Below are 27,321 nucleotides of genomic sequence, written 5' to 3'. Positions count from 1 at the left end.
CTCCACCGCTCTCTGGGGAAGGGAGTTCCACAGACTCATGACCCTCAGAGAAAATATTTCTCCTCATCTCCGTCTTAAATGGGAGACCCCTTATTTTTAAACTGGGTCCCTAGTTCTAGTCTCTCCCACAAGGGTAAACATCCTCTCAGCATCTACCCCTTCAAGTCCCCTCAGGATTTTATATGTTTCAATAAGATCACCTCTCATTCTTCTAAACTCCAATATATACAGGCCCAATTTGTCCAATCTTTCCTCATAAGATAACCCCCTCATCCCAGGAATCAGTCGAGTGAACCTTCCCTGAACCGCCTCCAAAGCAATTATACCCTTAAACAAGGAGACCAAAACTGCACACAGTATTCTAGATGTGGTCTCACCAATGCCCTGTACAACTGTAGCAAAACATCTGTACTTTTATATTCCATTCCCCTTGCAATAAATGACAACATTCCATTTGCCTTCACTTGCTGTACCTGCATACTAACTTTGTGATTCATGTACTAGGACACCCAGATCCCTCTGTACCTCAGAGTTCTGAAATCTCTCTCCATTTAAATAATATTCTGCTTTTCTATTCCTCCTGCCAAAGTGGACAAGTTCACATTTTCCTACATTATACTCCATCTGCCAAATTTTTGCCCACTCACTTAACCTATCTATATCTCTTTGCAGACTCCTTATATCCTCTTCACAACTTACTTTCCTACCTTTCTTTGTGTTAGCAGCAAATTTAGCAACCATACATTCGGTCCTTTCATCCAAGTCATTGAAATAGTTGAGGTCCAAGCACTGATCCCTGTGGCACTCCACTCGTTACATCTTGCCAACCTGAAAATGACCCTTTTATGCCTACTCTCTGTTTCCTGTTAGCTAACCAATCCTTTATCCATGCTAATATGTTACCCTCTACACCATGAGCTCTTATTTTGTGTAGTAGCCTTTGATGTGGCACCTTGTCAAATGCCTTCTGGAAATCCAAGTACACCACATCCACAGGATCCCCTTTATCCACGTTGCTTGTTACTTCCTCAAAGAACTCTAATAAATTAGTCACACACGATTTCCCTTTCACAAAGCCGTGTTGACTCTGCCTGATTGCATTGAGATTTTCTAAGTGCCCTGCTATAACCTCCTTAATAATAGATTCTAGCATTCTCCCTATGACAGATGATAAGCTAACTGGCCTGTAGTTTCCTGTTTTCTGTCTCCCTCCTTTCTTGAATAGAGGAGTTACATTCACACTTCTAGCACACAACACCCTCACTTGCAGATTCTGAGACTGTTGGTTCCCTTCAGCTGACAACAAATTGCAAAACAAAAAAGCCTCACAGAAAGTTCAACTTAAGGTGGCCCAGATCTGGGAGGCCATTTCCTATGGAACTGTCTGCTATTTAGGAAAGAAGGCGCAGAAGAGATTTACTAGAATGATTCCAGGGATGAGGGACTTTAGTTACGTGGATAGACTGGAGAAGCTGGGGTTGTTCTCCTTGGAACAGAGACAGTTGCGAGGAGATTTAATAAAAGTGTTCAAAATCATGAAGGGTCTCGACAGAGTAGATAGAGAGAAACTGTTCCCATTGGCGGAAGGGTCAAGAACCAGAGGACATAGATTTAAGGTGATTGGCAAAAGAACCAAAGGCGACATGAGGAAAAACTTTTTTACACAGTGAGTGGTTATGATCTGTAATTCCCTGCCCGAGGGGGTGGCGGAGGCAGATTCAATCATAGCCTTCAAAAGGGAACTAGATAAGTACTTGAAAGTAAAAAATTTGCAGGGCTACGGGGATAGGGCAGGGGAGTGGGACTAGCTGGATTGCTCTTGCATAGAGCCGCCGTGGACTCGATGGGCTGAATGGCCTCCTTCCGTGCTGTAACCTTTATGATTCTATTACTTGCATAGAGCACAGGAAGGAAGGAATTTATACCAAACATTGGTCAGACCACATTAGGAATGCTGTGTAGTTCACAGGGCACCAGAGAGTGCAGATTCACCAGGATGATGCCAGGGATGGGAAATTGTAGTTATGGGGAGAGATTTGAGATAGTGGGACAGTTTCCACTGGAGCAGAAAAGGCAAAGAGAAGATTTAATGGATGTTTTTAAAAATTATGAAGGGTTTGGATGGTGAATGGGGAAAGATTATTTCCTCTGATTGGTGAGTTAGTGATGAGGAGTCATCAATTTAAAACTGTCAGAAAGAGTGAGGGAAGAGATTAGGAGAAAATTCTTCACACAGAGGGATATTGAGCATTGAATGCTTGGCCACAAGGAGTGGTTGAGACAGAGAGCATTTTTTTCAGGAAAAAAACAGATAAACATTTGAAGCGGAGAAAGATACAGGGTATGCGGAGGGAGTGGGGCAGTGGGATTAGCTTTGGATTGCTCCAGCAAACAGCTTGCACAGACTTGATGGGCCTAACGGCCGCCTCCTGTGCTGTAAACCTCGGGTTTGGGCTGGTGGGGGGCAAGGGAATTAGTACCGAGTCCTCAGGGCGCACAGCACAGCTGGGAAAAGGCCTCTGGCTATTTGAAAGGCACTGAGCTGGGCCTTCCCCTCTCCTCACACCCCAGAGCCGGGTACTGCAAACTCCCAAGGCCCTTTGTTCCAGGCTGTCTTTAGAAGGACAAGAGATGTGGAGAGGGGATTTTAATTAAATAAAAGCTGGGGGGTGGGAACCTGAAATGACTCGGTGTCTGCCGTCCCTCGGTGATGAAGCTCACTCATTTCTACAGCAGTTTGTACCGACTGAAATAAATGCCCAAATGTTCCCTCTGGAAGATTGTAACCAGCCTGTCCATCCCAAAGGCACTTAGGGAACTGCATCTCAGGGACTCTGTGTACTGTAAGGGGTGCAGGGAGATTTACCCTCCCAATGTCCATATACATCCCACACACAAACACAAACACAGTCACAGGGCACCAGTGATCATATCAATGCAGGGGCTGACGTACCCACTTTATATCAGCAGCACGTACCTCCCATGTGAACAAAATCATCAGAGGTTAAACAGAAATCGAAGAGCCCGAGTCTGTAGGTGGGAGCGTGTCTGATGTAACAGTGAGGCCTCCCGCTCGGCCCTTGCTCACAGTTCCCATCATATCCCAAGCTCTAGTCCAGTGGAAGCTTCGCTGTTCTGGAGAGGCCTTTAATGCAGCTGCTTGCAGGCCTGTGTCCCTGCTCTGCAGCAGCCAGTAACGTGCAAACTGCCTGCTGTCATAGTGCCTGTCACACTGCCACCCGTCTCTCTGCCTGTCACAGGGCCACCCATCACACTGCCTGCCTGTCACACTGCTTGTCACACTGCCTGCTGCCCAATACACCACCACAGTCCTCATCATATATTATAATGGCAAGGCAGGTGGAGCCTAGTTTCCGCAGCCCCCGTCTCCCACTGGTGTTCGGCCCACATGTTGTTTGCAGTGCCCCAGGTTCTCTGCTACTCTCGGGCGCTGTAACCCACGACTCGCTGCTGTGATGGGCCCAGGATGTCGAGCTCGTCCACCTGTGGGTGATGTGTGATCCCAGGCTGGTCCCGTGGGACATCGGCAGCAGCGGAGGCCAGGTTGGTGCTGGACTTGCTCCTGACACATTGGAAGTCCACGTGCCGGCTCTTCCCTTCTTCCTTCTCCCAGGACATGTGGATGAAGGGTCGCTGCACGTAATTATAGATCACCTCGTAACGGCCCCCGGCTCGCAGCTTCATCTTCTCCTTACAGGTTGGGTAACCTAGGCAACAGAGGAGAAACACACCAACTGGTCATTCATCTCCTGTGCTGTTTGTGGGATCCTACTGTGCACAAACCCGCTGCAGCGTTTGCCAATATAACGGTGTCTGCGTTCCTTGTATCCGCAGGGCTTTGGAATGTGCAACTCCGTCTGTCCTTTCCGTGTCAGCCTTGTCTCAGTGGGTAGCACTCTCGCCTCTGAGGCAGAAGGTCGTGGGTTCAAGTCCCACTCCAGAGACTTGAGCCCATATTCCAGGCTGACACTTCAGTGCAGTACTGAGGGCGTGCTGCGCTGTCAGAGGTGCCGACTTTTAGATGAGACGTCAAACCGAGGCCCCGCCTGCCCCCTCGTGGATGTAAAAGATCCCATGGGCACTATTTCGGAGAAGAGCAGGGGAGTTCTCCCCAGTGTCCTGGCCAATGACTATCCCTCAACCAATATCACTAAAATAGATTAGGTAGTTATTATCGCATTGCTGTTTGTGGGATCTTGCTGTGCACAGATTGGCTGCCGCTTTTCCTATATTACAACATTACACTTCAAAAAGTACTTCATTGGCTGTAAAGTGCTTTGGGACGTCTTGAGGTCGTGAAAGATGCTAATATAACTGCTAGAGGGGCTGAATGGCCTCTTCATGTTCCTATGTAACAGTCTTGGGAGGGCTGAATGGCTTCCTCCTGTTCCTATGTAACTGGCCACAATCTTCCAGACATCCTTAGAAACAGGGGTGATGCCAGAGGACTGGAGAATTACAAATGTTACACTCTCTTGTTCAAAAAAGGGTGTAAGGATAAACCCAGCAACTATAGGCCAGTCAGTTTAATGTCGGTGGTGGGGAAACTTTTAGAAACGACAATCTGGGACAGAATTAACAGTCACTTGGATGTGTGTGGATTGATTAGGGAAAGCCAGTGCAGATTTGTTAAAGGTAAATTGTGTTTAACCAACTTGATAAGAGTTTTTTGATGAGGTAACAGAGAGAGTTGATGAGGGCAATGCAGTTGATGTGGTGTATATGGATTTTCAAAAGGCGTTTGATAAAGTGCCGCACGGTAGGCTTATCATCGAGATTGAGGCAATTGGAATAAAGGGGGCAGTAGCAACATGGATACAGAATTGGCTAAATGACAGGTAAGAGAGTAGTGGTGACCGGTTATTTTTCGGACTGGAGGGAGGTGTACAGTGGTGTTCCCCAGGGGTCAGTGCTGGGACCACTGTTTTTCTCGATATATATTAATGACTTGGACTTGGGAGTACAGAGTCCAATTTCCAAATTTGCGGATGACACAAAACTTGGAAGGGTAGTGAACAGTGAGGAGGATAGTGATGGACTTCAAGAGGATATAGACAGGCTGGTGGCAGATGAAATTTAATGCAGAAAAATGCGAGGTGATGCATTTCGGTAGGAAAAATGAGGAGAGGCAATATAAACTAGAGGGCACAATTCTAAAAGGGGTACAGGAACAGAGAGATCTGGGGGTTTATGTGCACAAATAGTTGAAGGTGGCAGGGCAGATTGAGAAAGCAGTTAAAAAAGCATACGGGGTCCTGGGCTTTATAAATAGAGGCATAGAGTACAAAAGTATGGAAGTTATGATGATCCTTTATAAAACACTGGTTCAGCCACAACTGGAGTATTGTGTCCAGTCCTGGGCACCGCACTTTAGGAAAGATGTGAAGGCCTTAGAGAGGGTGGAGAGGAGATTTACTAGAATGATTCCAGGGATGAGGGACTTTAGTTACGTGGATAGATTGGACAGGCTGGGATTGTTCTACTTGGCACAGAGAAGGTTGAGAGGAGATTTGATAGAGGTATTCAAAATCATGAAGGGTCTAGACAGAGTGGATAGAGAGAAACTGTTCCCATTGGTGGAAGGGTCAAGAACCAGAGAACATAGATTTAAGGTGATTGGCAAAAGAAACATGAGGAAAAACTTTTTTGCACAGCGAGTGGTTAGGATCTGGAATGCACTGCCCGAGGGGGTGGTGGAGGCAGATTCAATCATGGCCTTCAAAAGGGAACTGGATAAGTACTTGAAATGAAAAAATGTGTAGGGCTACGGGAATAGGGCGGGGCAGTGGGACTAGCTGGATTGCTCATGCATACAGCCGGCGCAGACTCGATGGGCCAAATGGCCTCCTTCCGTGCTGTAACACCTTCTATGATTCTATAACAGGCTCGAGGGGCTGAATGGCCTCCCCCTGTTCCTATATAACAGGCTCGAGGGGCTGAATGGCCTCCTATTGCTATGTAACAGGTTGGAGGGGCTGAATGGCCAGGCCTCTTGCGGGGCTGGGTGTCAGGCACTTGAGCGGCCGGCCTGTTTTCTAATCTGACAGTGACACTTTTCCTGAGGTGATCTCTCCTGTTCCTCGGTCCATACAGCAGTTTAGCTCCACCTGATGGCATGCCTCCAACAAACATCACCGCCTCACACTGCTGGCCATGATGGAGAGAGAGGTTCTTGCACACTGCAGTCCTGTCCCAGAAGCAGGGGCCATTGTATCGTTACCAAAAGTTTGTTTGTTCTCAGCAGTCAAAATCTCCCTTAAACAGGCAGGGCTGCCCCTCAGGTGGCAAACACCTTAAACCCAGCCTGAAATTTGCACCTTTCCGAGCTGGATTATTACGCCAGATATCTCCCTGGGTTCAGCATCACAAGCTGCTCCCATAAGTGGACCTGGCGCCCCCGATGATCCAGAGTGCAATCAAAAAAAGATAAGGAGAAGCCCCTGCCCCACCCACCTCCATTCTTTTCTGCCCCCTCCCCGAATATAAAGAGTACTAATTACCGGTGTGTCTGTTACATTTGTTCACACTGTGTAGTGACTCCAAACTCAAAAGTAAAAACCAGAAACAAATGGTCCCCACTCACCTTCGATCCCGATGCGGATATTCTTCAGCCCTCGGTCCTTTAACACCATTTTTGCCACCTCTCGGTTCTCGATGTACTTGAAGAACTTGTACAGTTTGGTACTGTAAATAACTGAAACACAAGAGCCATTGATCAGAAATCTGGTACTTCCCGCCACTTCTCCGTCCTGTGCATTGCTCTTCATTCCCCAGTGCAGGAGATCCAATGTCAGACCTGCAGCAAGACTCCCACAACACGAGGTGTGGAACAGTGCCAGCTGATTTGCTTGGTTTCTTCGGGGAAAGACTTTGCCTGCATGCGATGTCTCCCTTGGTCAGCACGTCTCTCACCGACAGTCTCTCTCTCTCTCTCTCTCTCTCTCGGTCGGTCGGTCCCCCTCTCTCTCGGTCGGTCGGTCCCCCTCTCTCTCGGTCGGTCGGTCCCCCTCTCTCTCGGTCGGTCGGTCCCCCTCTCTCTCGGTCGGTCGGTCCCCCTCTCTCTCGGTCGGTCGGTCCCCCTCTCTCTCGGTCGGTCGGTCCCCCTCTCTCTCTCGGTCGGTCGGTCGGTCCCCCTCTCTCTCTCGGTCGGTCGGTCGGTCCCCCTCTCTCTCTCGGTCGGTCGGTCGGTCCCCCTCTCTCTCTCGGTCGGTCGGTCGGTCCCCCTCTCTCTCTCGGTCGGTCGGTCGGTCCCCCTCTCTCTCTCGGTCGGTCGGTCGGTCCCCCTCTCTCTCTCGGTCGGTCGGTCGGTCCCCCTCTCTCTCTCGGTCGGTCGGTCGGTCCCCCTCTCTCTCTCGGTCGGTCGGTCGGTCCCCCTCTCTCTCTCTCTCGGTCGGTCGGTCCCCCTCTCTCTCTCGGTCGGTCGGTCCCCCCCTCTCTCTCTCGGTCGGTCGGTCCCCCCCTCTCTCTCTCTCGGTCGGTCGGTCCCCCCCTCTCTCTCTCTCTCTCTCGGTCGGTCGGTCCCCCCCTCTCTCTCTCTCTCTCTCTCTCGGTCGGTCGGTCCCCCCCTCTCTCTCTCTCTCTCTCGGTCGGTCGGTCCCCCTCTCTCTCTCTCTCGGTCGGTCGGTCCCCCTCTCTCTCTCGGTCGGTCGGTCCCCCTCTCTCTCGGTCGGTCGGTCCCCCTCTCTCTCGGTCGGTCGGTCCCCCTCTCTCTCTCGGTCGGTCGGTCCCCCTCTCTCTCTCGGTCGGTCGGTCCCCCTCTCTCTCTCTCTCGGTTGGTCCCTCTCTCTCTGACAGTCCCAAAGCGCTTTACTTTTGAAGAGTAGTCACTGCTGTAATGTAGGAAACGTGGCACCCAATTTGCGCACAGCAAGATCCCACAAACAGCAATGTGATAAATGACTGGATAATCTGCTTTAGTGATGTTGAGTGAGGGATTAAAAATTGGAGAACTCTCCTGCTCTTCTTCAAAATAGTGCCATGGGATCTTTTACGTCCACCTGAGAGTTTAACGTTTCATCTGAAAAATGGCACCTCCAACAGTGCAGCACTCAGTACAGCGCTGGAGTGTTTGCTCGATTATGTGCTCAAGTTTCTAGAGTGGGACTTGAACCCACAACCTTCTGACTTAGAGGCAAGAGTGTTAGATACCTGTAGCCATTATAATTCTCGCTCTGAAGAACTGCCCGAAATCAGCCCAAGTCTGATCAACAGGTCTGGGTCCCACCACTCAACCTTGATGCATCTTGAGCTAAAGGAGCTGGCCTGAGAATGTAAACACATTATCAATTTCTCCAGCACATGGAATCTGAATTGAAGCAGCTGCCCCAGGCCCCAGGCTGAATCACAGGAAGCACTGACATTACTGCAGAACTAAGGCCCAGCACCTGGTCAGTGAGTTCACATCACTGCCTCCAGCACCTGTGTGTGAGTGTGTAAGTGTATGTGTGTAAGTGTGAGGCTCTCCACCAGTACACAGACATTTAAAGAACTGGGCGTCTCAGTGATATGGGGAAGGCTCCTCCCTGTAATCCCGTTCCCCTCCGTCGAGCTCCCAATCTCGGCCAGGTCATCGGGAGAGGGAGGGTATACAGGGAAGGAGATGCAAGTGAGAATGACACACAGCTCTGCTCCTACTGAGCCCTGGCAAATAAATGGCTTTGTTCCTCATGCCCAGCCAGGCAGCTGTGCGAGTGCTTCCCCCTGCTGACTGACTGGGTAAATGGAATTGGCTTCAGTGCCCTTCGGCCAAAGGAGAGGAGAACAAAAATCAAAATCAGTCGGGTTCCTGCTCCTGATCACTGTCCAGTGACCCCTGGGTTAGGGAGAGGGGAAATCAGTCGGGGTTCCTGCTCCTGATCACTGTCCAGTGACCCCCTGGGTTAGGGAGAGGGGAAATCAGTCGGGGTTCCTGCTCCTGATCACTGTCCAGTGACCCCTGGGTTAGGGAGAGGGGAAATCAGTCGGGGTTCCTGCTCCTGATCACTGTCCAGTGACCCCCTGCTGCAAAGTGAGCACGTGGACCTTGGGTGTGAAACAGATTTGATGATTATTAACTCTGAGGCTCACTCCTGGTGCCCCCGGAACCGTACCCCAACAAGGCAGCATCTTCGGGAGAGGGAGAGAATAAAACCGATCGAAAATGAGAACAGGCACGTAAATTAATTTCAATGTAGATAAGTGTGAGGTGGTGCATTTTGGCAGGAGGAATAAGGGGGCCACATACTGCTTGAATAATAAGGGTCTGAATGGGATAGAAGAGCAAAGGGATCTAGGGGTACAGATACACAAATCACTAAAAGTAGCGATGCAGGTTAATAAGGCCATAAAAATGCAAATAAAGCAGAGGTTCATTTCTAGAGAGATGGAATTGAAAATCAGAGAAGTTATGTTAAACTTGTATAGAACCTTGGTTAGACCACACTCGAAGTACTGTGAACAGTTCTGGTCTCTATTTTATAAAAAGGATATAGAGGTACTGGAGAAGGTGCAAAAAAGATTTACTGGGATGATACCAGAGCTGAGAGGTTATACCTATCAGGAAAGATTGAACAGGCTGGGGCTCTTTTCTCTAGAAAAGACAAGACTGAGGGGTGACCTGATAGAGGTCTTTAAGATAATGAAAAGGTTTGATAGGGTAGTCGTAGAGAAGATGCTTCCACTTGCAGGGAGTTCAAAACTAGAAGTCATAAATATAAGATAGTCACTAATAAATCCAATAGGGAATTCAGGAGAAACTTCTTTACGCAGAGGGTGGTGAGAATGTGGAACTCGCTACCACAAGGAGTAGTTGAGGCGAAAAACATAGATGCATTTAAGGGGAAGCTAGATAAGCACGAGGGAGAAAGGAATAGAAGGATATGTTTTTTTTATTCGTTCATGGGATGTGGGCGTCGCTGGCGAGGCCGGCATTTATTGCCCATCCCTAATTGCCCTTGAGAAGGGGGTGATGAGCCACCTTCTTGAACCGCTGCAGTCCGTGTGGTGAAGGTTCTCCCACAGTGCTGTTAGGAAGGGAGTTCCAGGATTGTGACCCAGCGATGATGAAGGAACGGCGATATATTTCCAAGTCGGGATGGTGTGTGGCTTGAAGGGGAACGTGCAGGTGGTGTTGTTCCCATGTGCCTGCTGCTCTTGTCCTTCTAGGTGGTAGAGGTCGCGGGTTTGGGAGGTGCTGTCGAAGAAGCTTTGGCGAGTTGCTGCAGTGCATCCTGTGGATGGTACACACTGCAGCCACAGTGCACCAGTGGTGAAGGGAGTGAATGTTTAGGGTGGTGGATGGGGAGCCAATCAAGCGGGCTGCTTTGTCCTGGATGGTGTCGATCTTCTTGAGTGCTGTTGGAGCTGCACTCATCCAGGCAAGTGGAGAGTATTCCATCACACTCCTGACTTGTGCCTTGTAGATGGTGGAAAGGCTTTGGGGAGTCAGGAGGTGAGTCACTCGCCGCAGGATACCCAGCCTCTGACCTGCTCTTGTAGCCATATTTATATGGCTGGTCCAGTTAAATTTCTGGTCAACGGTGACCCCCGGGATGTTGATGGTGGGGGATTCGGCAATGGTAATGCCGTTGAATGTCTCTTGTTGGAGATGGTCATTGCCTGGCACTTGTCTGGCGCGAATGTTACTTGCCATTTATGAGCCCAAGCCTGGATGTTGTCCAGGTCTTGCTGCATGCGGGCTCAGACTGCTTCATTATTTGAGGGGTTGCGAATGGAACTGAACACTGTGCAATTATATGTTGATGGGGTTGGATGAAGTAGGGAGGAAGGAGGCTCGTTTGGAACATAAACACCAGCATGGACCTGTTGGGCCGAATGGCCTGTTTCTGTGCTGTACATTCTATGTAATTCTATGATTTTCAGAACATTAATTTCAACGGATAACGAGCCTCACTTTTCTTACAGGCTCACATACTGAATATCACACATTTGAGGGCAGCCCCCAGCACCATCCAGCGACACTCAGCTCTTACTTTGAGAATATTCCTCCCCCATCGGTGGCGGATGATGCTCGTCCCAGTCGACCGTGTCCTCATGGGCCAGTACCACGACGTGGCACTCCCGCTCACCCTTCCGCGCACTGGACACCATCAGGGGCAACACCAGCTCCTCCAGGTTCTTTTCGAACTGCTTCCTTGCCCCGTTGTTCGACAGCTCGTGTAACAGGGCACCTGGAAGATGAGATGTCAGAATGGTGAGCAGTAAGCAGCGTGCAGTGAACAGTGAGCAGGCAGTAGTTAGCAGTGAACAGTGAGCAGGTAGTGAGCACTAAGTGAGCAGGCAGCAGTGAACAGTGAGCAGGCAGCTAGTTCAAACGGCTCACTCAGACTAACTGTCAATCTATTAAAACTAACTAACTAAATAGATAAATACACTGTTACAAGGTGAATCACAAGTACCAAAAAACCCCCAAGGCTTCTTCGACAGCACCTCCCAAACCCACGACCTCTACCACCTAGAAGGACAAGAGCAGCAGGCACATGGGAACAACACCACCTGCAGGTTCCCCTCCAAGTCACACACCATCCCGACTTGGAAATATATCGCCGTTCCTTCATCGTCACTGGGTCAAAATCCTGGAACTCCCTTCCTAACAGCACTGTGGGAGAACCTTCACCACACGGACTGCAGCGGTTCAAAATGGCGGCTCACCACCACCTTCTCAAGGGCAATTAGGGATGGGCAATAAATGCCGGCCTCGCCAGCAAAGCCCACATCCCGAGAATGAATGAAAAATAAACTTGAGTTTATATATAAGTTACACCGGTGACTCTTACAGCTAACAGTAACTGTCCAGTAACTGTCTAATACACTCACAACTCCCCAGGTCTATGGGTTATTAAACCTTGCGTGAGGGTGTGAACATACGATAGAATTTATGATATATCGTGCTCCACCTGCATCAATGAACTCAAATGGCAAATATAAAATGACAAATGCAATGGCCATTCCTTTAAGAGTTAAAGGTGCTGCATTACTCCTTTGGGCTTTGTTCATGTCTGTTAAGATTCTTGATCCCTACCCAGAGCGGGTTTGGTAAATCACCTTGTAGGAAACTAGTCACAAGTTGCACAAAGATAATGCCCGGTACATGTGGAAGTCTCATCTCCCTGTAATACACTCATTCCTCCCCTGATGTGTGTTATGTGTAACCTGGACTGTAATATACTCACAACTCCCCTGGTGTGTATATGTGTAACCTGAACTGTAGTACACTCACAACTACCAATGTGTATATATGTAACCTGAACTGTAGTACACTCACAACTCCCCTGGTGTGTATATGTGTAACCTGGACTGTAATACATTCACAACTCCCCTGGTGTGTATGTGTAACCTGGACTGTAATACATTCACAACTCCCCTGGTGTGTATGTGTAACCTGGACTGTAATACATTCACAACTCCCCTGGTGTGTATGTGTAACCTGGACTGTAATACATTCACAACTCCCGATGTGTATATGTGTAACCTGGACTGTAATACACTCACAACTCCCGATGTGTACATGTGTAACCTGGACTGTAATACACTCACAACTCCCCTGATGTGAACTATCTGGTGTTAAAGAATAAGACAAGAGCCCCAGAATATGTACTTACTGAGGTCTCGACAGCGGATTGTGTTGTGATTGAAGTTGATGCACAGATAGTCACACGCATCCCTGAGTTCTGGGATTGCAATTCCTTCAGGACACTGAATGATTCCGGTGGTGTAATAATCCTGTAACGACAGAGGCTCAGTTACAAAACATCATTAATATTCAGGAGTTCAACAGTTGCGAATCTGTTTGTTTTGATTAAAAAACAGACTCAATGTTACAAAACAGTATAAATCTCAAGGAACAACAGATTTCCAGACACTCTCCCTGGAATTGATCTTCGGACCAGATTTCCAGACTCTCTCCCTGGAATTGATCCTCGGACCAGATTTCCAGACTCTCTCCCTGGAATTGATCCTCGGACCAGATTTCCAGACTCTCTCCCTGGAATTGATCCTCGGACCAGATTTCCAGACTCTCTCCCTGGAATTGATCCTCGGACCAGATTTCCAGACTCTCTCCCTGGAATTGATCCTCGGACCAGATTTCCAGACTCTCTCCCTGGAATTGATCCTCGGACCAGATTTCCAGACTCTCTCCCTGGAATTGATCCTCGGACCAGATTTCCAGACTCTCTCCCTGGAATTGATCCTCGGACCAGATTTCCAGACTCTCTCACACTAGGATTGAACTCCGTACCAGATTTCCAGACTCACACTGGGATCGATCTCTCTACCAGAGTACAGTTTCTGCACTATTTCATTCTCTCAGGACCTCCGAACTGTGGAATCCCTCCCATCATCTCCCTCAGCTTTCTCTTCCTCCTATAATCTACAGGCTTTGATAACCCAAGCTTGACGTCACTTCCTCAGTAGTATGTCATATATCCCACTGTACACCTGACTGTACAACTCACTGTGAACACCTCACCACATACACCTCAGTGAGTACCTCACCATGCGTCTCACTGTACACCTCACTGTGTACACCTCACTGTGTACACCTCACTGTGTACACCTCACCATGCGCCTCACTGTGTACACCTCACTGTGTACCTCACTGTGTACCTCACCATGCGCCTCACTGTGTACACCTCACTGTGTACACCTCACTGTGTACACCTCACTGTGTACCTCACCATGCGCCTCACTTTGTACACCTCACTGTGTACCTCACCATGCGCCTCACTTTGTACACCTCAGTGTGTACCTCACTATGCGTCTCACTGTACACCTCACTGTGTACACCTCAGTGTGTACCTCACCATGCGCCTCTCTGTACACCTCACCGTGTATACCTCACTGTACCCAACAACAACTTGCATTTATATAGCGCCTTTAATGTAGTAAAACGCCCCAAGGCGCTTCATCAGGAGCGATTATCAAATAAAATTTGGCATCAAGCCATATGAGATATTAGGACGGGTGACCAAAAGCTTGGTCAAAGGGGTAGGTTTTAAGGAGCGTCTTAAAGAAGGAGAGAGAGGTAGAGAGGCGAAGAGGTTTAGGGAGGGAATTCCAGAGCTTAGGGCCTAGGCAGCTGAAGGCACGGTCGTCAATGGTGGAGCGATTAAAATTGGGGATGTGCAAGAGGCCAGAATTGGAGGAACGCAGAGATCTCGGAGGGTTGAACGGCTGGAGGAGGCTACAGAGATAGGGAGTGGCGACGCCATGGAGGGATTTGAAAATTGAGTATTTTAAAATCGAGGCATTGCCGGACCGGAAGCCAATGTAGGTCAGTGAGCACAGGGGTGATGGGTGAATAGAACTTGGTGCGAGTTAAGATATGGGCAGAAGTTTTGGATGAGCTCAAGTTTACGGAGGGAGGAAGATGGGAGGCCGGCCAGGAGAGCATTGGAATAGTCAAGTCTAGAGGTAACAAAGGCATGGATGGGGGTTTCAGTAGCAGATGAGCTGAGGCGGGGTGGAGATGGGCGATGTTTTGGAGGTGGAAGTAGGCGGTCTTGGTGATGGAGTGGATATGGGGATTGGAAGCTCATCTTAGAGTCATATAGGATGCCAAGGTTGCAAATGGCCTCAGACAGTGGCCAGGGAGAGAGATGGAGTCGGTGGCTAGGGAACGGAGTTTGTGGCAGGGACCAAAGGCAATGGCTTCCGTCTTCTCAATATTTACTTGGAGCAAATTTTTGCTCATCTAGTACTGGCTGTCAGACAAGCAGTGTGACAAATGAGAGACAGTGGAGGGGTCGAGGGAGGTGGTGGTGAGGTAGAGCTGGGTGTTGTCAGTGTACATGTGGAACCTGACGTGTTTTCAGATGATGTCGCCAAGGAGCAGCATGTAGATGAGAAATAGGTGGGGACCAAGGATAGATCCTTGGGGGACTCCAGAGGTAACGGTGCGGGAGCAGGAAGAGAAGCCATTGCAGGTGATTCTCTGGCTACGACTGGATAGATAGGAATGGAACCAGGTGAGCACAGTCCCACCCAGCTGGACGACAGAGGAGACGTTGGAGGATGGTGTGGTCAACCGTTCAAAGGCTGCAGTCAAGTGGAGAAGGATGAGGAGGGATAGTTCACCACGGTCACAGTCACAGAGGATGTCGTTTGTGACTTTGATAAGGGCCGTTTCAGTACTATGGCAGGGGTGGAAACCTGATTGGAGGGATTCAAAGATGGAGTTGCGGGAAAGATGGGCACAGATTTGGGAGGCGACAACACGTTCAAGGACTTTGGGGAGGGAAGGGAGGTTTGAGATGGGGTGGTAGTTTGCAAGGACAGAGGGGTCAAGGGTAGGTTTTTTGAGGAGGGGGATGATGAGGGCAGATTTGAAAGGGAGGGGACAGTACCTGAGGAGAGGGAAATGTTAACAATATCAGCTAACATGGGGGCCTGGAAGGGAAGTTTGTGGTCAGCAGTTTGGTGGAAATAGGGTTGAGGGAGCAGGAGGTGGGTCTCATGGTCAACGTGAGCTCAGAGAGGGCATGAGGGGAGATAGGAGAGAAACTAGAGAAAGATCGAGTTCAGGGCTAGGGCAGGGGGCACCGTAGGGGAAATTTGGCTTTGAGAGCTAGGGGAAGGGAGGGAAGTGGCAGAGGCAGCTGAACGGATGGTCTCAATCTTAGTGACAAAGAATTCCATGAGCTCCTCACACTTTTCATTGGAGGTGAGGGTGGTGGGGGCAGGGGAGAGGGGTTTAAGAAGACGATTTGTAATGAAGAGAAGACAGGGTTATCTTTGCATTCCACCTCTCTGTACACCTCACCATACTCCTCACTGTGTACCTCACTACCTCACCATACTCCTCACTGTGTACCTCACTATTTTTTTCTATTCCTTCATGGGATGTGGGCTTCGCTGGCGAGGCCGGCATTTATTGCCCCTCCCTAATTGCCTTTGAGAAGGTGGTGGTGAGCCGTCTTGTTGAACCGCTGCAGTCCGTGTGGTGAAGGTTCTCCCACAGTGCTGTTACGTAGGGAGTTCCAGGATTTTGACCCGGCGACGATGAAGGAACGATGTACCTCACCGTATATCTCACTATACACTTCACTGTACACAACGACAACAACTTGCATTTATATAGTGCCTTTAATGTAGTAAAACATCCCAAGGTGCTTCACAGGAGCGTTATTAAACAAAATTTGACACCGAGGCACATAAAAAGATATTAGGACAGGTGACCAAAAGCTTGGTCAAAGAGGTAGGTTTTAAGAAGCGTCTTATAAGAGGAGAGAGAGGTGGAGCGGTTTAGGGAGGGAATTCCAGAACTTAGGGCCTAGGTAGCTGAAGGCACGGCCACCAATGGTGGAGCGATTAAAATCGGGGATGGGCAAGAGACCATAATTGGAGGAGCGCAGAGATTTCGGAGGGTTGTAGAGCTGTAAACATCACTGTATACCTCAGTGTACCTCACTATGCACCTCAGTGTACACCTCACTGTGTACCCCTCAGTGTACACCTCACTGTGTACCCCTCAGTGTACACCTCACTGTGTACCCCTCAGTGTACACCTCACTGTGTACCCCTCAGTGTACACCTCACTGTGTACCCCTCAGTGTACACCTCACTGTGTACCCCTCAGTGTACACCTCACTGTGTACCCCTCAGTGTACACCTCACCGTGTACCCCTCAGTGTACACCTCACTATCTCTCCTGCTCATGGAGGTTCTGAGCCCTTCACCTGGGATTCTTAATGTGGTGTAAATGAGTGCAGGTTGGGTGGATAGTGTGAAACCTGAGTGTGCATGGAGCGAAACCGCCGAGCACAACTGCCGTGGAATGTGAACTCACCAGGACTGCGCGGAAGACAGTGGAAGTGACGCCGGTGGCTATCTCATACTCGCCCTTCTCGTTTGGACGAGTGAAGTTATACTCTCGGCCTGAGGTGAACATTCTGGGGAAGAAAAGGGCAAAAACTCTTAGCACAAAAAGAGTAAGAATCGAATCCTAGTCGCAGCGCAAAGCCCCCTCCCCACACCACACCCCCTCACCGAGGGGTTAACACACCAGTCATTCCAGGCCCTGGGCCAATGTTGCCCCCTCCCCCAGTGCTGCACTTCACTGACGCTGATTCTCATTTCTTCCTCCCCATTCCCTGGGACTTGCGGGTCTGTACAGCTCAGACCAGACCAGGAGTGAACCTGGACCGTCGGGTCTGTACAGCTCAGACCAGACCAGGACTGAACCTGGACCGTCGGGTCTGTACAGCTCAGACCAGACCAGGACTGAACCTGGACCGTCGGGTCTGTACAGCTCAGACCAGACCAGGACTGAACCTGGACCGTCGGGTCTGTACAGCTCAGACCAGACCAGGAGTGAACCTGGACCGTCGGGTCTGTACAGCTCAGACCAGACCAGGAGTGAACCTGGACCGTCGGGTCTGTACAGCTCAGACCAGACCAGGAGTGAACCTGGACCGTCGGGTCTGTACAGCTCAGACCAGACCAGGACTGAACCTGGACCGTCGGGTCTGTACAGCTCAGACCAGACCAGGACTGAACCTGGACCGTCGGGTCTGTACAGCTCAGACCAGACCAGGACTGAACCTGGACCGTCGGGTCTGTACAGCTCAGACCAGACCAGGACTGAACCTGGACCGTCGGGTCTGTACAGCTCAGACCAGACCAGGAGTGAACCTGGACCGTCGGGTCTGTACAGCTCAGACCAGACCAGGAGTGAACCTGGACCGTCGGGTCTGTACAGCTCAGACCACACCAGGAGTGAACCTGGACCGTCGGGTCTGTACAGCTCAGACCAGACCAGGACTGAACCTGGACCGTCGGGTCTGTACAGCTCAGACCAGACCAGGAGTGAACCTGGACCGTCGGGTCTGTACAGCTCAGACCAGACCAGGAGTGAACCTGGACCGTCGGGTCTGTACAGCTCAGACCAGACCAGGAGTGAACCTGGACCGTCGGGTCTGTACAGCTCAGACCAGACCAGGACTGAACCTGGACCGTCGGGTCTGTACAGCTCAGACCAGACCAGGAGTGAACCTGGACCGTCGGGTCTGTACAGCTCAGACCAGACCAGGAGTGAACCTGGACCGTCGGGTCTGTACAGCTCAGACCAGACCAGGACTGAACCTGGACCGTCGGGTCTGTACAGCTCAGACCAGACCTGGACTGAACCTGGACCGTCGGGTCTGTACAGCTCAGACCAGACCAGAAGTGAACCTGGACCGTCGGGTCTGTACAGCTCAGACCAGACCAGGACTGAACCTAGACCGTCGGGTCTGTACAGCTCAGACCAGACCTGGACTGAACCTGGACCGTCGGGTCTGTACAGCTCAGACCAGACCAGGACTGAACCTGGACCGTCTGGTGTACAGCTCAGACCAGACCAGGAGTGAACCTGGACCATCGGGTCTGTACAGCTCAGACCAGACCAGGAGTGAACCTGGACCATCGGGTCTGTACAGCTCAGACCAGACCAGGAGTGAACCTGGACCGTCGGGTCTGTACAGCTCAGACCAGACCAGGAGTGAACCTGGACCGTCGGGTCTGTACAGCTCCGCTGTGAATGAATAACGGAGTGGCTCCCTCTCAAGTTAGTAACCCGTTGGTGTTGATGAGTTGAGGCTGCTTCAGGCGGGAGGAGAGATGATCACTGACCTGCCGAGCATGGTGTCAGGGTGCGCTGCGAAGATGTCCGGATCGACGACAAACCGCGTGTTATCAACGATCAGCACAATGCGGTCGGGGGGCTTCCAGGATTTGCTGTCGTCCTTTCCCTTGGTATCTGAAGCACATCTTTTATTTATTCCTGTCTTCTGCTCCGAGCGAGGATTAGCCCAGCCATCCCTGGGCCAGAGGACACAGACTGGTTCATAATCGGGACAGCCCTGGTCATCCTGTGCACTGTAACTGGAGGAAGGACCATCTTTCCAAGGGTGAGAGAACCGTCCCAGGTCAGGGTCTGAGGGGTGGGAGAGAGATGAGTTAGTTTTACCTTTGATTGTTCCTCAGGGTGCAGGAAAGCTAACCAAAGGTTGATGACTGGGGTAGCAGTAAGTACTGGGCTGTCCAGATCCATGAGCTGAGGGTGTTAACTCCTGCTAGGACTGTAACCGGGACTCCCGCCCAGTGAAAGGATAACACGGGGAGGATCCAGAGTTATCCCATTCCCCGCCCAGTGACAGGATAACATGCGGGAGTATCCGGAGTTACCCCATCCTGTGGCCCAGAGTGTGGGTCAGGGATAGTGTTACAGCCCTCTCCGTAGTAGACACTGCCCCCAGCATGTGCATTGAAGAATGGGGCGATAGTGTTACAGCCCTCTCTGTAACCGGCATACCATCTGCCGAGATTCCACTCTGAGAGTGCAGCCTCGCTGATACTTTAAGATAGTTGGCGCTGAAGCTCTTGGGTGAGAACCAGTCAGACAGCCCCTGCCCCAGGGGAGGGGGAGTGTGGCCAACGGGAGATGAACAGACTCTCGCCAGTCTCGTCCCACACACCAGTAGCGAGATGCCAGCAGACGGCTTCACAGCTCAAGTGCGACTGAGCCTTGGGATGGGATCTGTCGGTGGTGGGCTTGGCTGAGAGGAAGGTGCAGTACCTCCACCTCTCACTGAAGCCCATTTCCTTCCTCGCCAGGGCTGACTCATTCACCTCTAGCTCTCAGTGTTATGAAACCAGTTCTGCAGCATGAGACTGGTACAGCGGATCCTCCCACACTTTAACACTCCCTTGATGTGGGGGAGGAGTGAGGCCCAGAGTGTGAGACAACCCCCTCCCTGGGGTTCTGAACACACTGCTCCCAGTGAAATCATGGGTGTTAAAGTGGAATCATGGGTATTTACCTGGACTGATGGGTATTTACTTGCTTTCTACTGACAGGCCCAGATACCCGCCCTGGACCCCCAGTTGCAGGAAAGGTCAGTGTTTACGAACCCTGTTCCCCCAGACAGGGAGACTGTTCTTCTGATACTGTCCCCTAACAAGCTGCCTGTTCATTATAAACAGACAGCAATTGCTGATATTCGGAAACATAAACAGCAAATGCTGGAAACACACAGATGTGTCGATGTCTATAAAGAGTAAAGACAGGTGAATATTTCGAGTGTGATAGAGGGGAATCACAAAACACTTTGTTTTACAGCTGCTGATTCCCCGGCTGTGCACCTCAGGTTTTTGTTTGCCTTTTCATTATCTCAGATCAGCAACCCTTTGGGCCTACTCTGCACTGCCTGGTGTGGTACTGAACCATACCGACCAGAGGGACTCAGGTGTGAGCTCCAGCCCATGTCAAGTTAGCCCATCCCAGCTGAAGCAGGTGGCAGGGGCATGACAATAAGGCTATGTGTCTCTGAACTAAGCAGGGAATCAGCCAGGGATCCCGCTCCTGATCACCAAGCAGTGACCCGCCCTGCCGGATAATGGGAACAGGCGGATGTTGGGTCAGGTCAGGATCAAGCTTGGCTGTGATGTTCCCCAATCATGGCCACTTGGACCAGGGGCTGGCACCTGTGGCACCTGGCAACCAGGAGTGGACGGGAGGGGAGAAAACTGAGGCGGAAACACTTAACATGTCAGCCTTGGCTTAGTGGCAGCACTCTCGCCTCTGAGTCAGAAGGTTGTGGGTTCAAGCCCCAGTCCAGAGACTGGAGGACATAATCTAGGCTGACACCTCAGTGCAGTACTGAGTGAGTGCAGCACTGTCGGAGGTGCCGTCTTTCAGATGAGATGTTAAACCGAAGCCCCGTCTGTCCTATCAGGCGGTTGCAAAAGATCCCATGACACTATTTCGAAGAGGAGGAGAGAATTCTCCCGGTGTCCTGGCCAATATGTATTCTTCAATCAACATCCCTAAACCAGATTGTCTGGTTATTATCTCACTGCTGTTTGTGGGATCTTGCTGTGCGCGAATTGGCTGCTGTGTTTCCTATTACAACAGTGACTACACTTCAAAAATACTTCATTGGCTGTAAAGCGCTTTTGGATGTCATGAGGTCGTGAAAGGTGCGACATAAATGCAAGTTCTTTCTTTCTGTACAGCAGATAAAGGTGTTGCTGAACTACCCACCCAGGGTCCGCTGTCTGACAGGGGCAGCCGCGTTGCGGAGACACGGTGGGAGACTGCCTTCCTCCCGTTGGTGGGGGGCTTCGACGATCTGCTCTGAAGGACATGGACTCCCGTCAGTCGCTGCACCGGTTCCGTGCAAACTCATCCTGGGACTCCGCACCATCGGCTGTCTCAGCAAGCGCGGCAGGGACCTGTGGGAGGAAGAGAGAAGCCAGGGGTTACCAACAGCACGAATCCCAACGCAGTCTGGGGTGGCCTCAGCCTTCGAGATGAAACCGTTAAAAGTACAACAGAGCATCAGTGAATGGCAGGTTGGGCCCTGGCCATTGACAACACAGTACAGAGGAGACAAACTCTACACCTTCTACAGGCCCGACACCACAGAGAGCACGTGCCAGATATGGTGTCTCCTTCCTATTGCTCCTCCAGTGGTACTAATAACCTGCTGGTACTTTAAAAGGGGGAAGAGTGCTCCAGGTGTACCCGGTCAGTATGGGTTTGTCACTAGTGGGTACGTATCTGACACTGATGGGTGTCTATCATTGGTTGGTCCGGGTCTGACACTGGTCGATACAGGTTAGTCACTGGTCGGTACCGGTCTAGCACTGGTCGATATGGGTCTGGCACTGGTTGGTATAGGTTTGAAACTGGTCGATACAGGTTAGGCACTGGTCGATATAGGTTTGAAACTGGTCGATACAGGTCTATCAATGGTCGGTACGAGTCTGTCATCGGTCGATAGTGGTCTGACACTAGTGGGTGCGGGTCTGACACCGGTCGGGACAGGTCTGACACAGGTCATTCTGGGTCTGTCACCGGTCGGTACTGATCTGACACCGGCCGGTCCGAGTCTGACACCGGCCGGTCCGAGTCTGACACCGGCCGGTCCGAGTCTGACACCGGCCGGTCCGAGTCTGACACCGGCCGGTCCGAGTCTGACACCGGCCGGTCAGAGTCTGACACCGGCCGGTCAGAGTCTGACACCGGCCGGTCAGAGTCTGACACCGGCCGGTCAGAGTCTGACACCGGCCGGTCAGAGTCTGTGGCTGGTGGGTGCGGGTTGACCCTGGTCGATATGGGTCTGACAGTGGCCGGTCCGGGTCTGACAGTGGCCGGTCCGGGTCTGACACCGGCCGGTCCGGGTCTGACACCGGCCGGTCCGGGTCTGACACCGGCCGGTCCGGGTCTGACACCGGCCGGTCCGGGTCTGACAGTGGCCGGTCCGGGTCTGACAGTGGCCGGTCCGGGTCTGACAGTGGCCGGTCCGGGTCTGACAGTGGCCGGTCCGGGTCTGACAGTGGTCGGTCCGGGTCTGACAGTGGCCGGTCCGGGTCTGACAGTGGCCGGTCCGGGTCTGACAGTGGTCGGTCCGGGTCTGTGGCTGGTGGGTGCGGGTTGACACTGGTCGATATGGGTCTGACACCGGTCGATACAGGTTTGACACTGGTCTATACAGTCTGACACTGGTCTATACAGTCTGACACTGGTCGGTCTGGGTTTGTGACTGATGGGTGCGGTTCTGACACCGGTCGGTACGAGTCTGACACCGGTCGGTACGAGTCTGACACCGGTCGGTACGAGTCTGACACCGGTCGGTACGAGTCTGACACCGGCCGGTCCGAGTCTGTGGCTGGTGGGTGCGGGTTGACACTGGTCGATATGGGTCTGACACCGGTCGATACAGGTTTGACACTGGTCTATACAGTCTGACACTGGTCTATACAGTCTGACACTGGTCTATACAGTCTGACACTGGTCGGTCTGGGTCTGTGACTGATGGGTGCGGTTCTGACACCGGTCGGTGCGGTTCTGACACCGGTCGGTATGAGTCTGACACCGGTCGGTACGAGTCTGACACCGGTCGGTACGAGTCTGACACCGGTCGGTACGAGTCTGACACCGGTCGGTACGAGTCTGACACCGGTCGGTACGAGTCTGACACTGGTGGGTGCGGGTTGACACTGGTCTGTATGGTCTGACACTGGTCAGTCTGGGTCTGTGGCTGGTGGGTGCGGTTCTGACATTGGTGGTTCCGGGTCTGACCCTGGTGGGTGTCTATCACTGGTTGTTCCGGGTCTGACCCTGGTGGGTGTCTATCACTGGTTGTTCCGGGTCTGACCCTGGTAATCACACTCCGCACATCACACTCTGCAATCGCACTCTGGTTGGTACGGGTCTGACACTGGTCAGAACAGGTCTATTACTATTCAGTATGGGTCTGTCATTGGTGGGTAAAGGTCCATCGCTGGTGATGACAGTAACCATAGGTGATATTCAAGTGGTTGACACAGAAAGTGCATTATACGACAGTGAACGTACTGGTTTCAGAGCCACTCCCGATGCATGAGTTAGCACAGTGATAACTCTGCTCTACTCAGAACATCACACTACCCCAGACTCCTCCCAACTCCTGCTATCTGGGGCAGTCCAATCACCAGTTGGCGGACGTGCTGTTCGAACAATATGACAAAGCTCCTGCTCTACATTTACAGTGTGCCCCATACCACTCAAGTACATACACCTTGTACCCCCACACAGTCTCTACTCAAACCCGTCGGTCAAATGCGAAACCTGGCAAACAATGTGCAGGGGGGGGTGGATCTTTCATCCCCCTCTCCTCTCTGAAAATACTGACAGCATTGACTCCAACTGGGATTTGCCACCTCCAGTACCTTGCATTCTCTTCATGTGTGAGCTCAGACAGTGTGCATCAACTGGTTATTTGGCTATGGAGGGATATCATAGATGAGCCTGATGTTGTCATCATGCAAGACACACACAGGAACACACACACACACAAACAAACACATACACAGAGACACAAATAGGAACAAACAAACACACACACACAGAAACGCACACACACAGGAACGCACACACACAAACAGAAACACACACACACAGACACAAACGCGCACACACAGGAACACACAAATGCACATACACAGGAACACACAAATGCACATGCACACAGGAACACATATAAACACACACACAAATAGAAACACACACACAGGAACACATACAAATACACACACAGGAACACACACACACAAACACACAGGAACACACACACAAACACACAGGAACATACAAACACACACACAGGAACACACACACACTTACACACAGGAACACACACACACAAACAAATACACACACACACAAACAAATACACACACACACAAACAAATACACACACACAAACAAACACACACACACACACACACACACACAAACAAATACACACACACACAAACAAATACACACACACACAAACAAATATACACACACACACAAACAAATACACACACACACAAACAAATACACACACACACAAACAAATACACACACACACAAACAAATACACACACACAAACAAATACACACACACAGGAACATATATAGAAAAAACAAACAAGCACACACACACACACCATAGGAACGCACACAGACACACACACACCATAGGAACGCACACAGACACACACACACCATAGGAACGCACACACACACATACACAATCACAAACACACAGACGCGCACACAATGACAAACACACACAATGCAGCAGGATTCACATAAAAGGGGTCAGGAGTAGGAAATCCAGTTGATTTACCTCGTGGCAGTGAGAATAATTTTAGCACTCAGAAAATTCTGTCCCTTCTAAGGTCAGATAATTCAGCACAAACGGCAGATTGAATCTTGGATGTTCCTGGCCTGTTCTACACTGGGCAGTGAACTTACCATCATGTAGGCCAGGGCGATCTGGACCATTATCTATATCTTGCGTCTAGATTACACCCGTCACACTCCGCCCGTCACGCTCCGCCCCGTCAGGCATTTTCTATACGATAACACTCATTATTGGAGAGACGTCTCTTATAGGATATCACACATTACTGGAAAGAGATCGCTATAGAATGCTACACGTTACTGGAGAGACATTTCTATAGGATATCACACATTACTGGAGAGACATTTCTATAGGATATCACACATTACTGGAGAGGCATCTCCATAGAATATCACACATTACTGGAGAGACATTTCTATAGGATATCACACATTACCGGTGAGACATCTCCATAGAATATCACACATTACTGGAAAGAGATCACTATAGGATATCATACATTATTGGAGAGATATCTCTCCAGTACCGGATGAGCAAAAATTTCCTCCAACTAAATTTGGGAAGACCGAAGCCATTGTCTTCGATGCCCGCCACAAACTCTGAGGCTGCACCAGACCATTCACAACCTTAGCAATCCTATCTGATCTTGAGATGAACTTCCGGCCACATATCCACTCCATCACCAAGACCGCCTACTTCTGCTTCCGTCACATCGCCCGTCTCCGCCTCTGCCTTAGCTCATCTGCTGCTGAAACCCTCATCCATGCCTTTGCTACCTCTAGACTTGACTATTCCAATGCTCTCCTGGCCGGCCTCCCATCTTCCACCCTCCGTAAACTTGAGTGCATCCAAAACTCTGCTGCCCGTATCCTAACTCGCACCAAGTCCCGTTCACCCATCACCCCTGTGCTCGCTGACCTACATTGGCTCCGGGTCCAGGAATGCCTTGATTTTAAAATTCTCATCCTTGTTTTCAAATCCTCCATGGCCTCGCCCCTCCCTATCTCTGTAACCTCCTCCAGCCCTACAACCCTCCAAGATCTCTGCACTCCTCCAATTTTTGCCTCTCGTCCATCCCCGATTTTAATCGCTCCACCATTGGCAGTTGTGCCTTCAGCTGCCTAGGCCCTAAGCTCTAGAATTCCCTCCCTAAACCTCTCTACCTCTCTCTTCTCCTTTAAGATGCTCCTTAAAATCTATCTCTTTGACCAAGCTTTTGGTCACCTGTCCTAATATCTCCTTATGTGGCTCGGTGTCAAATTTTGTTTGATAATCACTCCTGTGAAGCACCTTGGGACATTTTACTACGTTAAAGGCGTTATATAAATGCAAGTTGTTGTTGTTGTTATAGGATATCACACATCATTGGAGAGAGATCTCTGTAGGATATCACACATTATTGGAGAGAGATCTCTGTAGGATATCACACATTATTGGAGAGAGATCTCTGTAGGATATCACACATCATTGGAGAGAGATCTCTGTAGGATATCACACATCATTGGAGAGAGATCTCTGTAGGATATCACACATTATTGGAGAGAGATCTCTGTAGGGTATCACACATCATTGGAGAGAGATCACTGTAGGATCTCACACATTACTGGAGAGAGATCTCTGTAGGATATCACACATTACTGGAGAGAGATCTCTGTAGGATATCACACATTATTGGAGAGATCTCTCTGTAGGATATCACACATTATTGGAGAGAGATCTCTGTAGGATATCACACTTTACTGGAGAGAGATCTCTGTAGGATATCACACATTATTGGAGAGATCTCTCTGTAGGATATCACACATTATTGGAGAGAGATCTCTGTAGGATATCACACTTTACTGGAGAGAGGTCTCTGTAGGATATCACACTTTACTGGAGAGAGGTCTCTGTAGGATATCACACATTATTGGAGAGAGATCTCTGTAGGATATCACACTTTACTGGAGAGAGGTCTCTGTAGGATATCACACTTTACTGGAGAGAGGTCTCTGTAGGATATCACACTTTACTGGAGAGAGGTCTCTGTAGGATATCACACTTTACTGGAGAAACTACACATTAATGAAGATACATAAAAATTATGATGTTTATCCTTTACATGAGGAGTAGTCCTCATCCTATGTGTCAGTCCTATTCCTCTATCTCTTTATTTCCCTTTCTTTCAACCACCTATCAAACCTATTGGTAAATATTCATATGGTCTCTACTTCAATCATTAACTCCGGTTGTACAATCCACAACCTCACAATCCTCTGTGTAAAAAGTTTTCTCCTACCCTCCATCCTAAATCTCTTACATTTAATCTTATATCTAGAGTCCCTTCATCTAGGCCCCTCAATCACTGGAACCATCTACTCTGTCCCATCCCTTCACAACTTTAAACACCTCTATCAAATCACCCTGTAATCTCCTCTGTTCCAATGAAAACAGTCCTAATTTTTCAAGTCTTTCTTTGTAATTGTATTTCCTCATACCAGGCAGCATCCTCGTGAATCTGCTCTGAACCCTCTCTATTGCTTCAACATCCTTCCTATAGTAAGGAGCCCTAAACTGCACACTGTACTCAAGCTGTGGTCTTAAAGGTTTTCTATAGATTCACCATTACACCTCGACTTTTATATTCTATACCTCTTGAATA

The 27,321-nt window shown here is 50.1% G+C and overlaps 1 protein-coding gene across 3 annotated transcripts in view; it reads right to left on the bottom strand.

Moving 5' to 3' along the window:
* Nucleotides 1-2,927: 2,927 nt before the first annotated feature.
* Nucleotides 2,928-27,321, bottom strand: part of LOC137344351 (BTB/POZ domain-containing protein KCTD20-like) — a 96,963-nt gene continuing 72,569 nt past the window's right edge. For all 3 annotated transcript variants that reach the window (XM_068007227.1, XM_068007228.1, XM_068007229.1), the window contains 7 exons: nucleotides 21,044-21,234; nucleotides 18,631-18,934; nucleotides 16,808-16,910; nucleotides 12,621-12,741; nucleotides 10,992-11,189; nucleotides 6,605-6,715; nucleotides 2,928-3,728 (listed from right to left, as the gene is read on the bottom strand). In XM_068007227.1, the coding sequence (XP_067863328.1) occupies nucleotides 3,439-3,728; nucleotides 6,605-6,715; nucleotides 10,992-11,189; nucleotides 12,621-12,741; nucleotides 16,808-16,910; nucleotides 18,631-18,934; nucleotides 21,044-21,234 (1,318 nt within the window). In that variant the 3' untranslated portion in view covers nucleotides 2,928-3,438. The remainder of the gene's footprint in view (nucleotides 3,729-6,604; nucleotides 6,716-10,991; nucleotides 11,190-12,620; nucleotides 12,742-16,807; nucleotides 16,911-18,630; nucleotides 18,935-21,043; nucleotides 21,235-27,321) is intronic.

The sequence above is a fragment of the Heptranchias perlo genome, chromosome 27, assembly GCF_035084215.1.
Source record: "Heptranchias perlo isolate sHepPer1 chromosome 27, sHepPer1.hap1, whole genome shotgun sequence".
Taxonomy (NCBI): Eukaryota; Metazoa; Chordata; class Chondrichthyes; order Hexanchiformes; family Hexanchidae; genus Heptranchias; species Heptranchias perlo.
The sequence above is the reverse complement of the archived record's forward strand: the minus strand, read 5'-3'. Positions and strand labels throughout refer to the sequence as shown.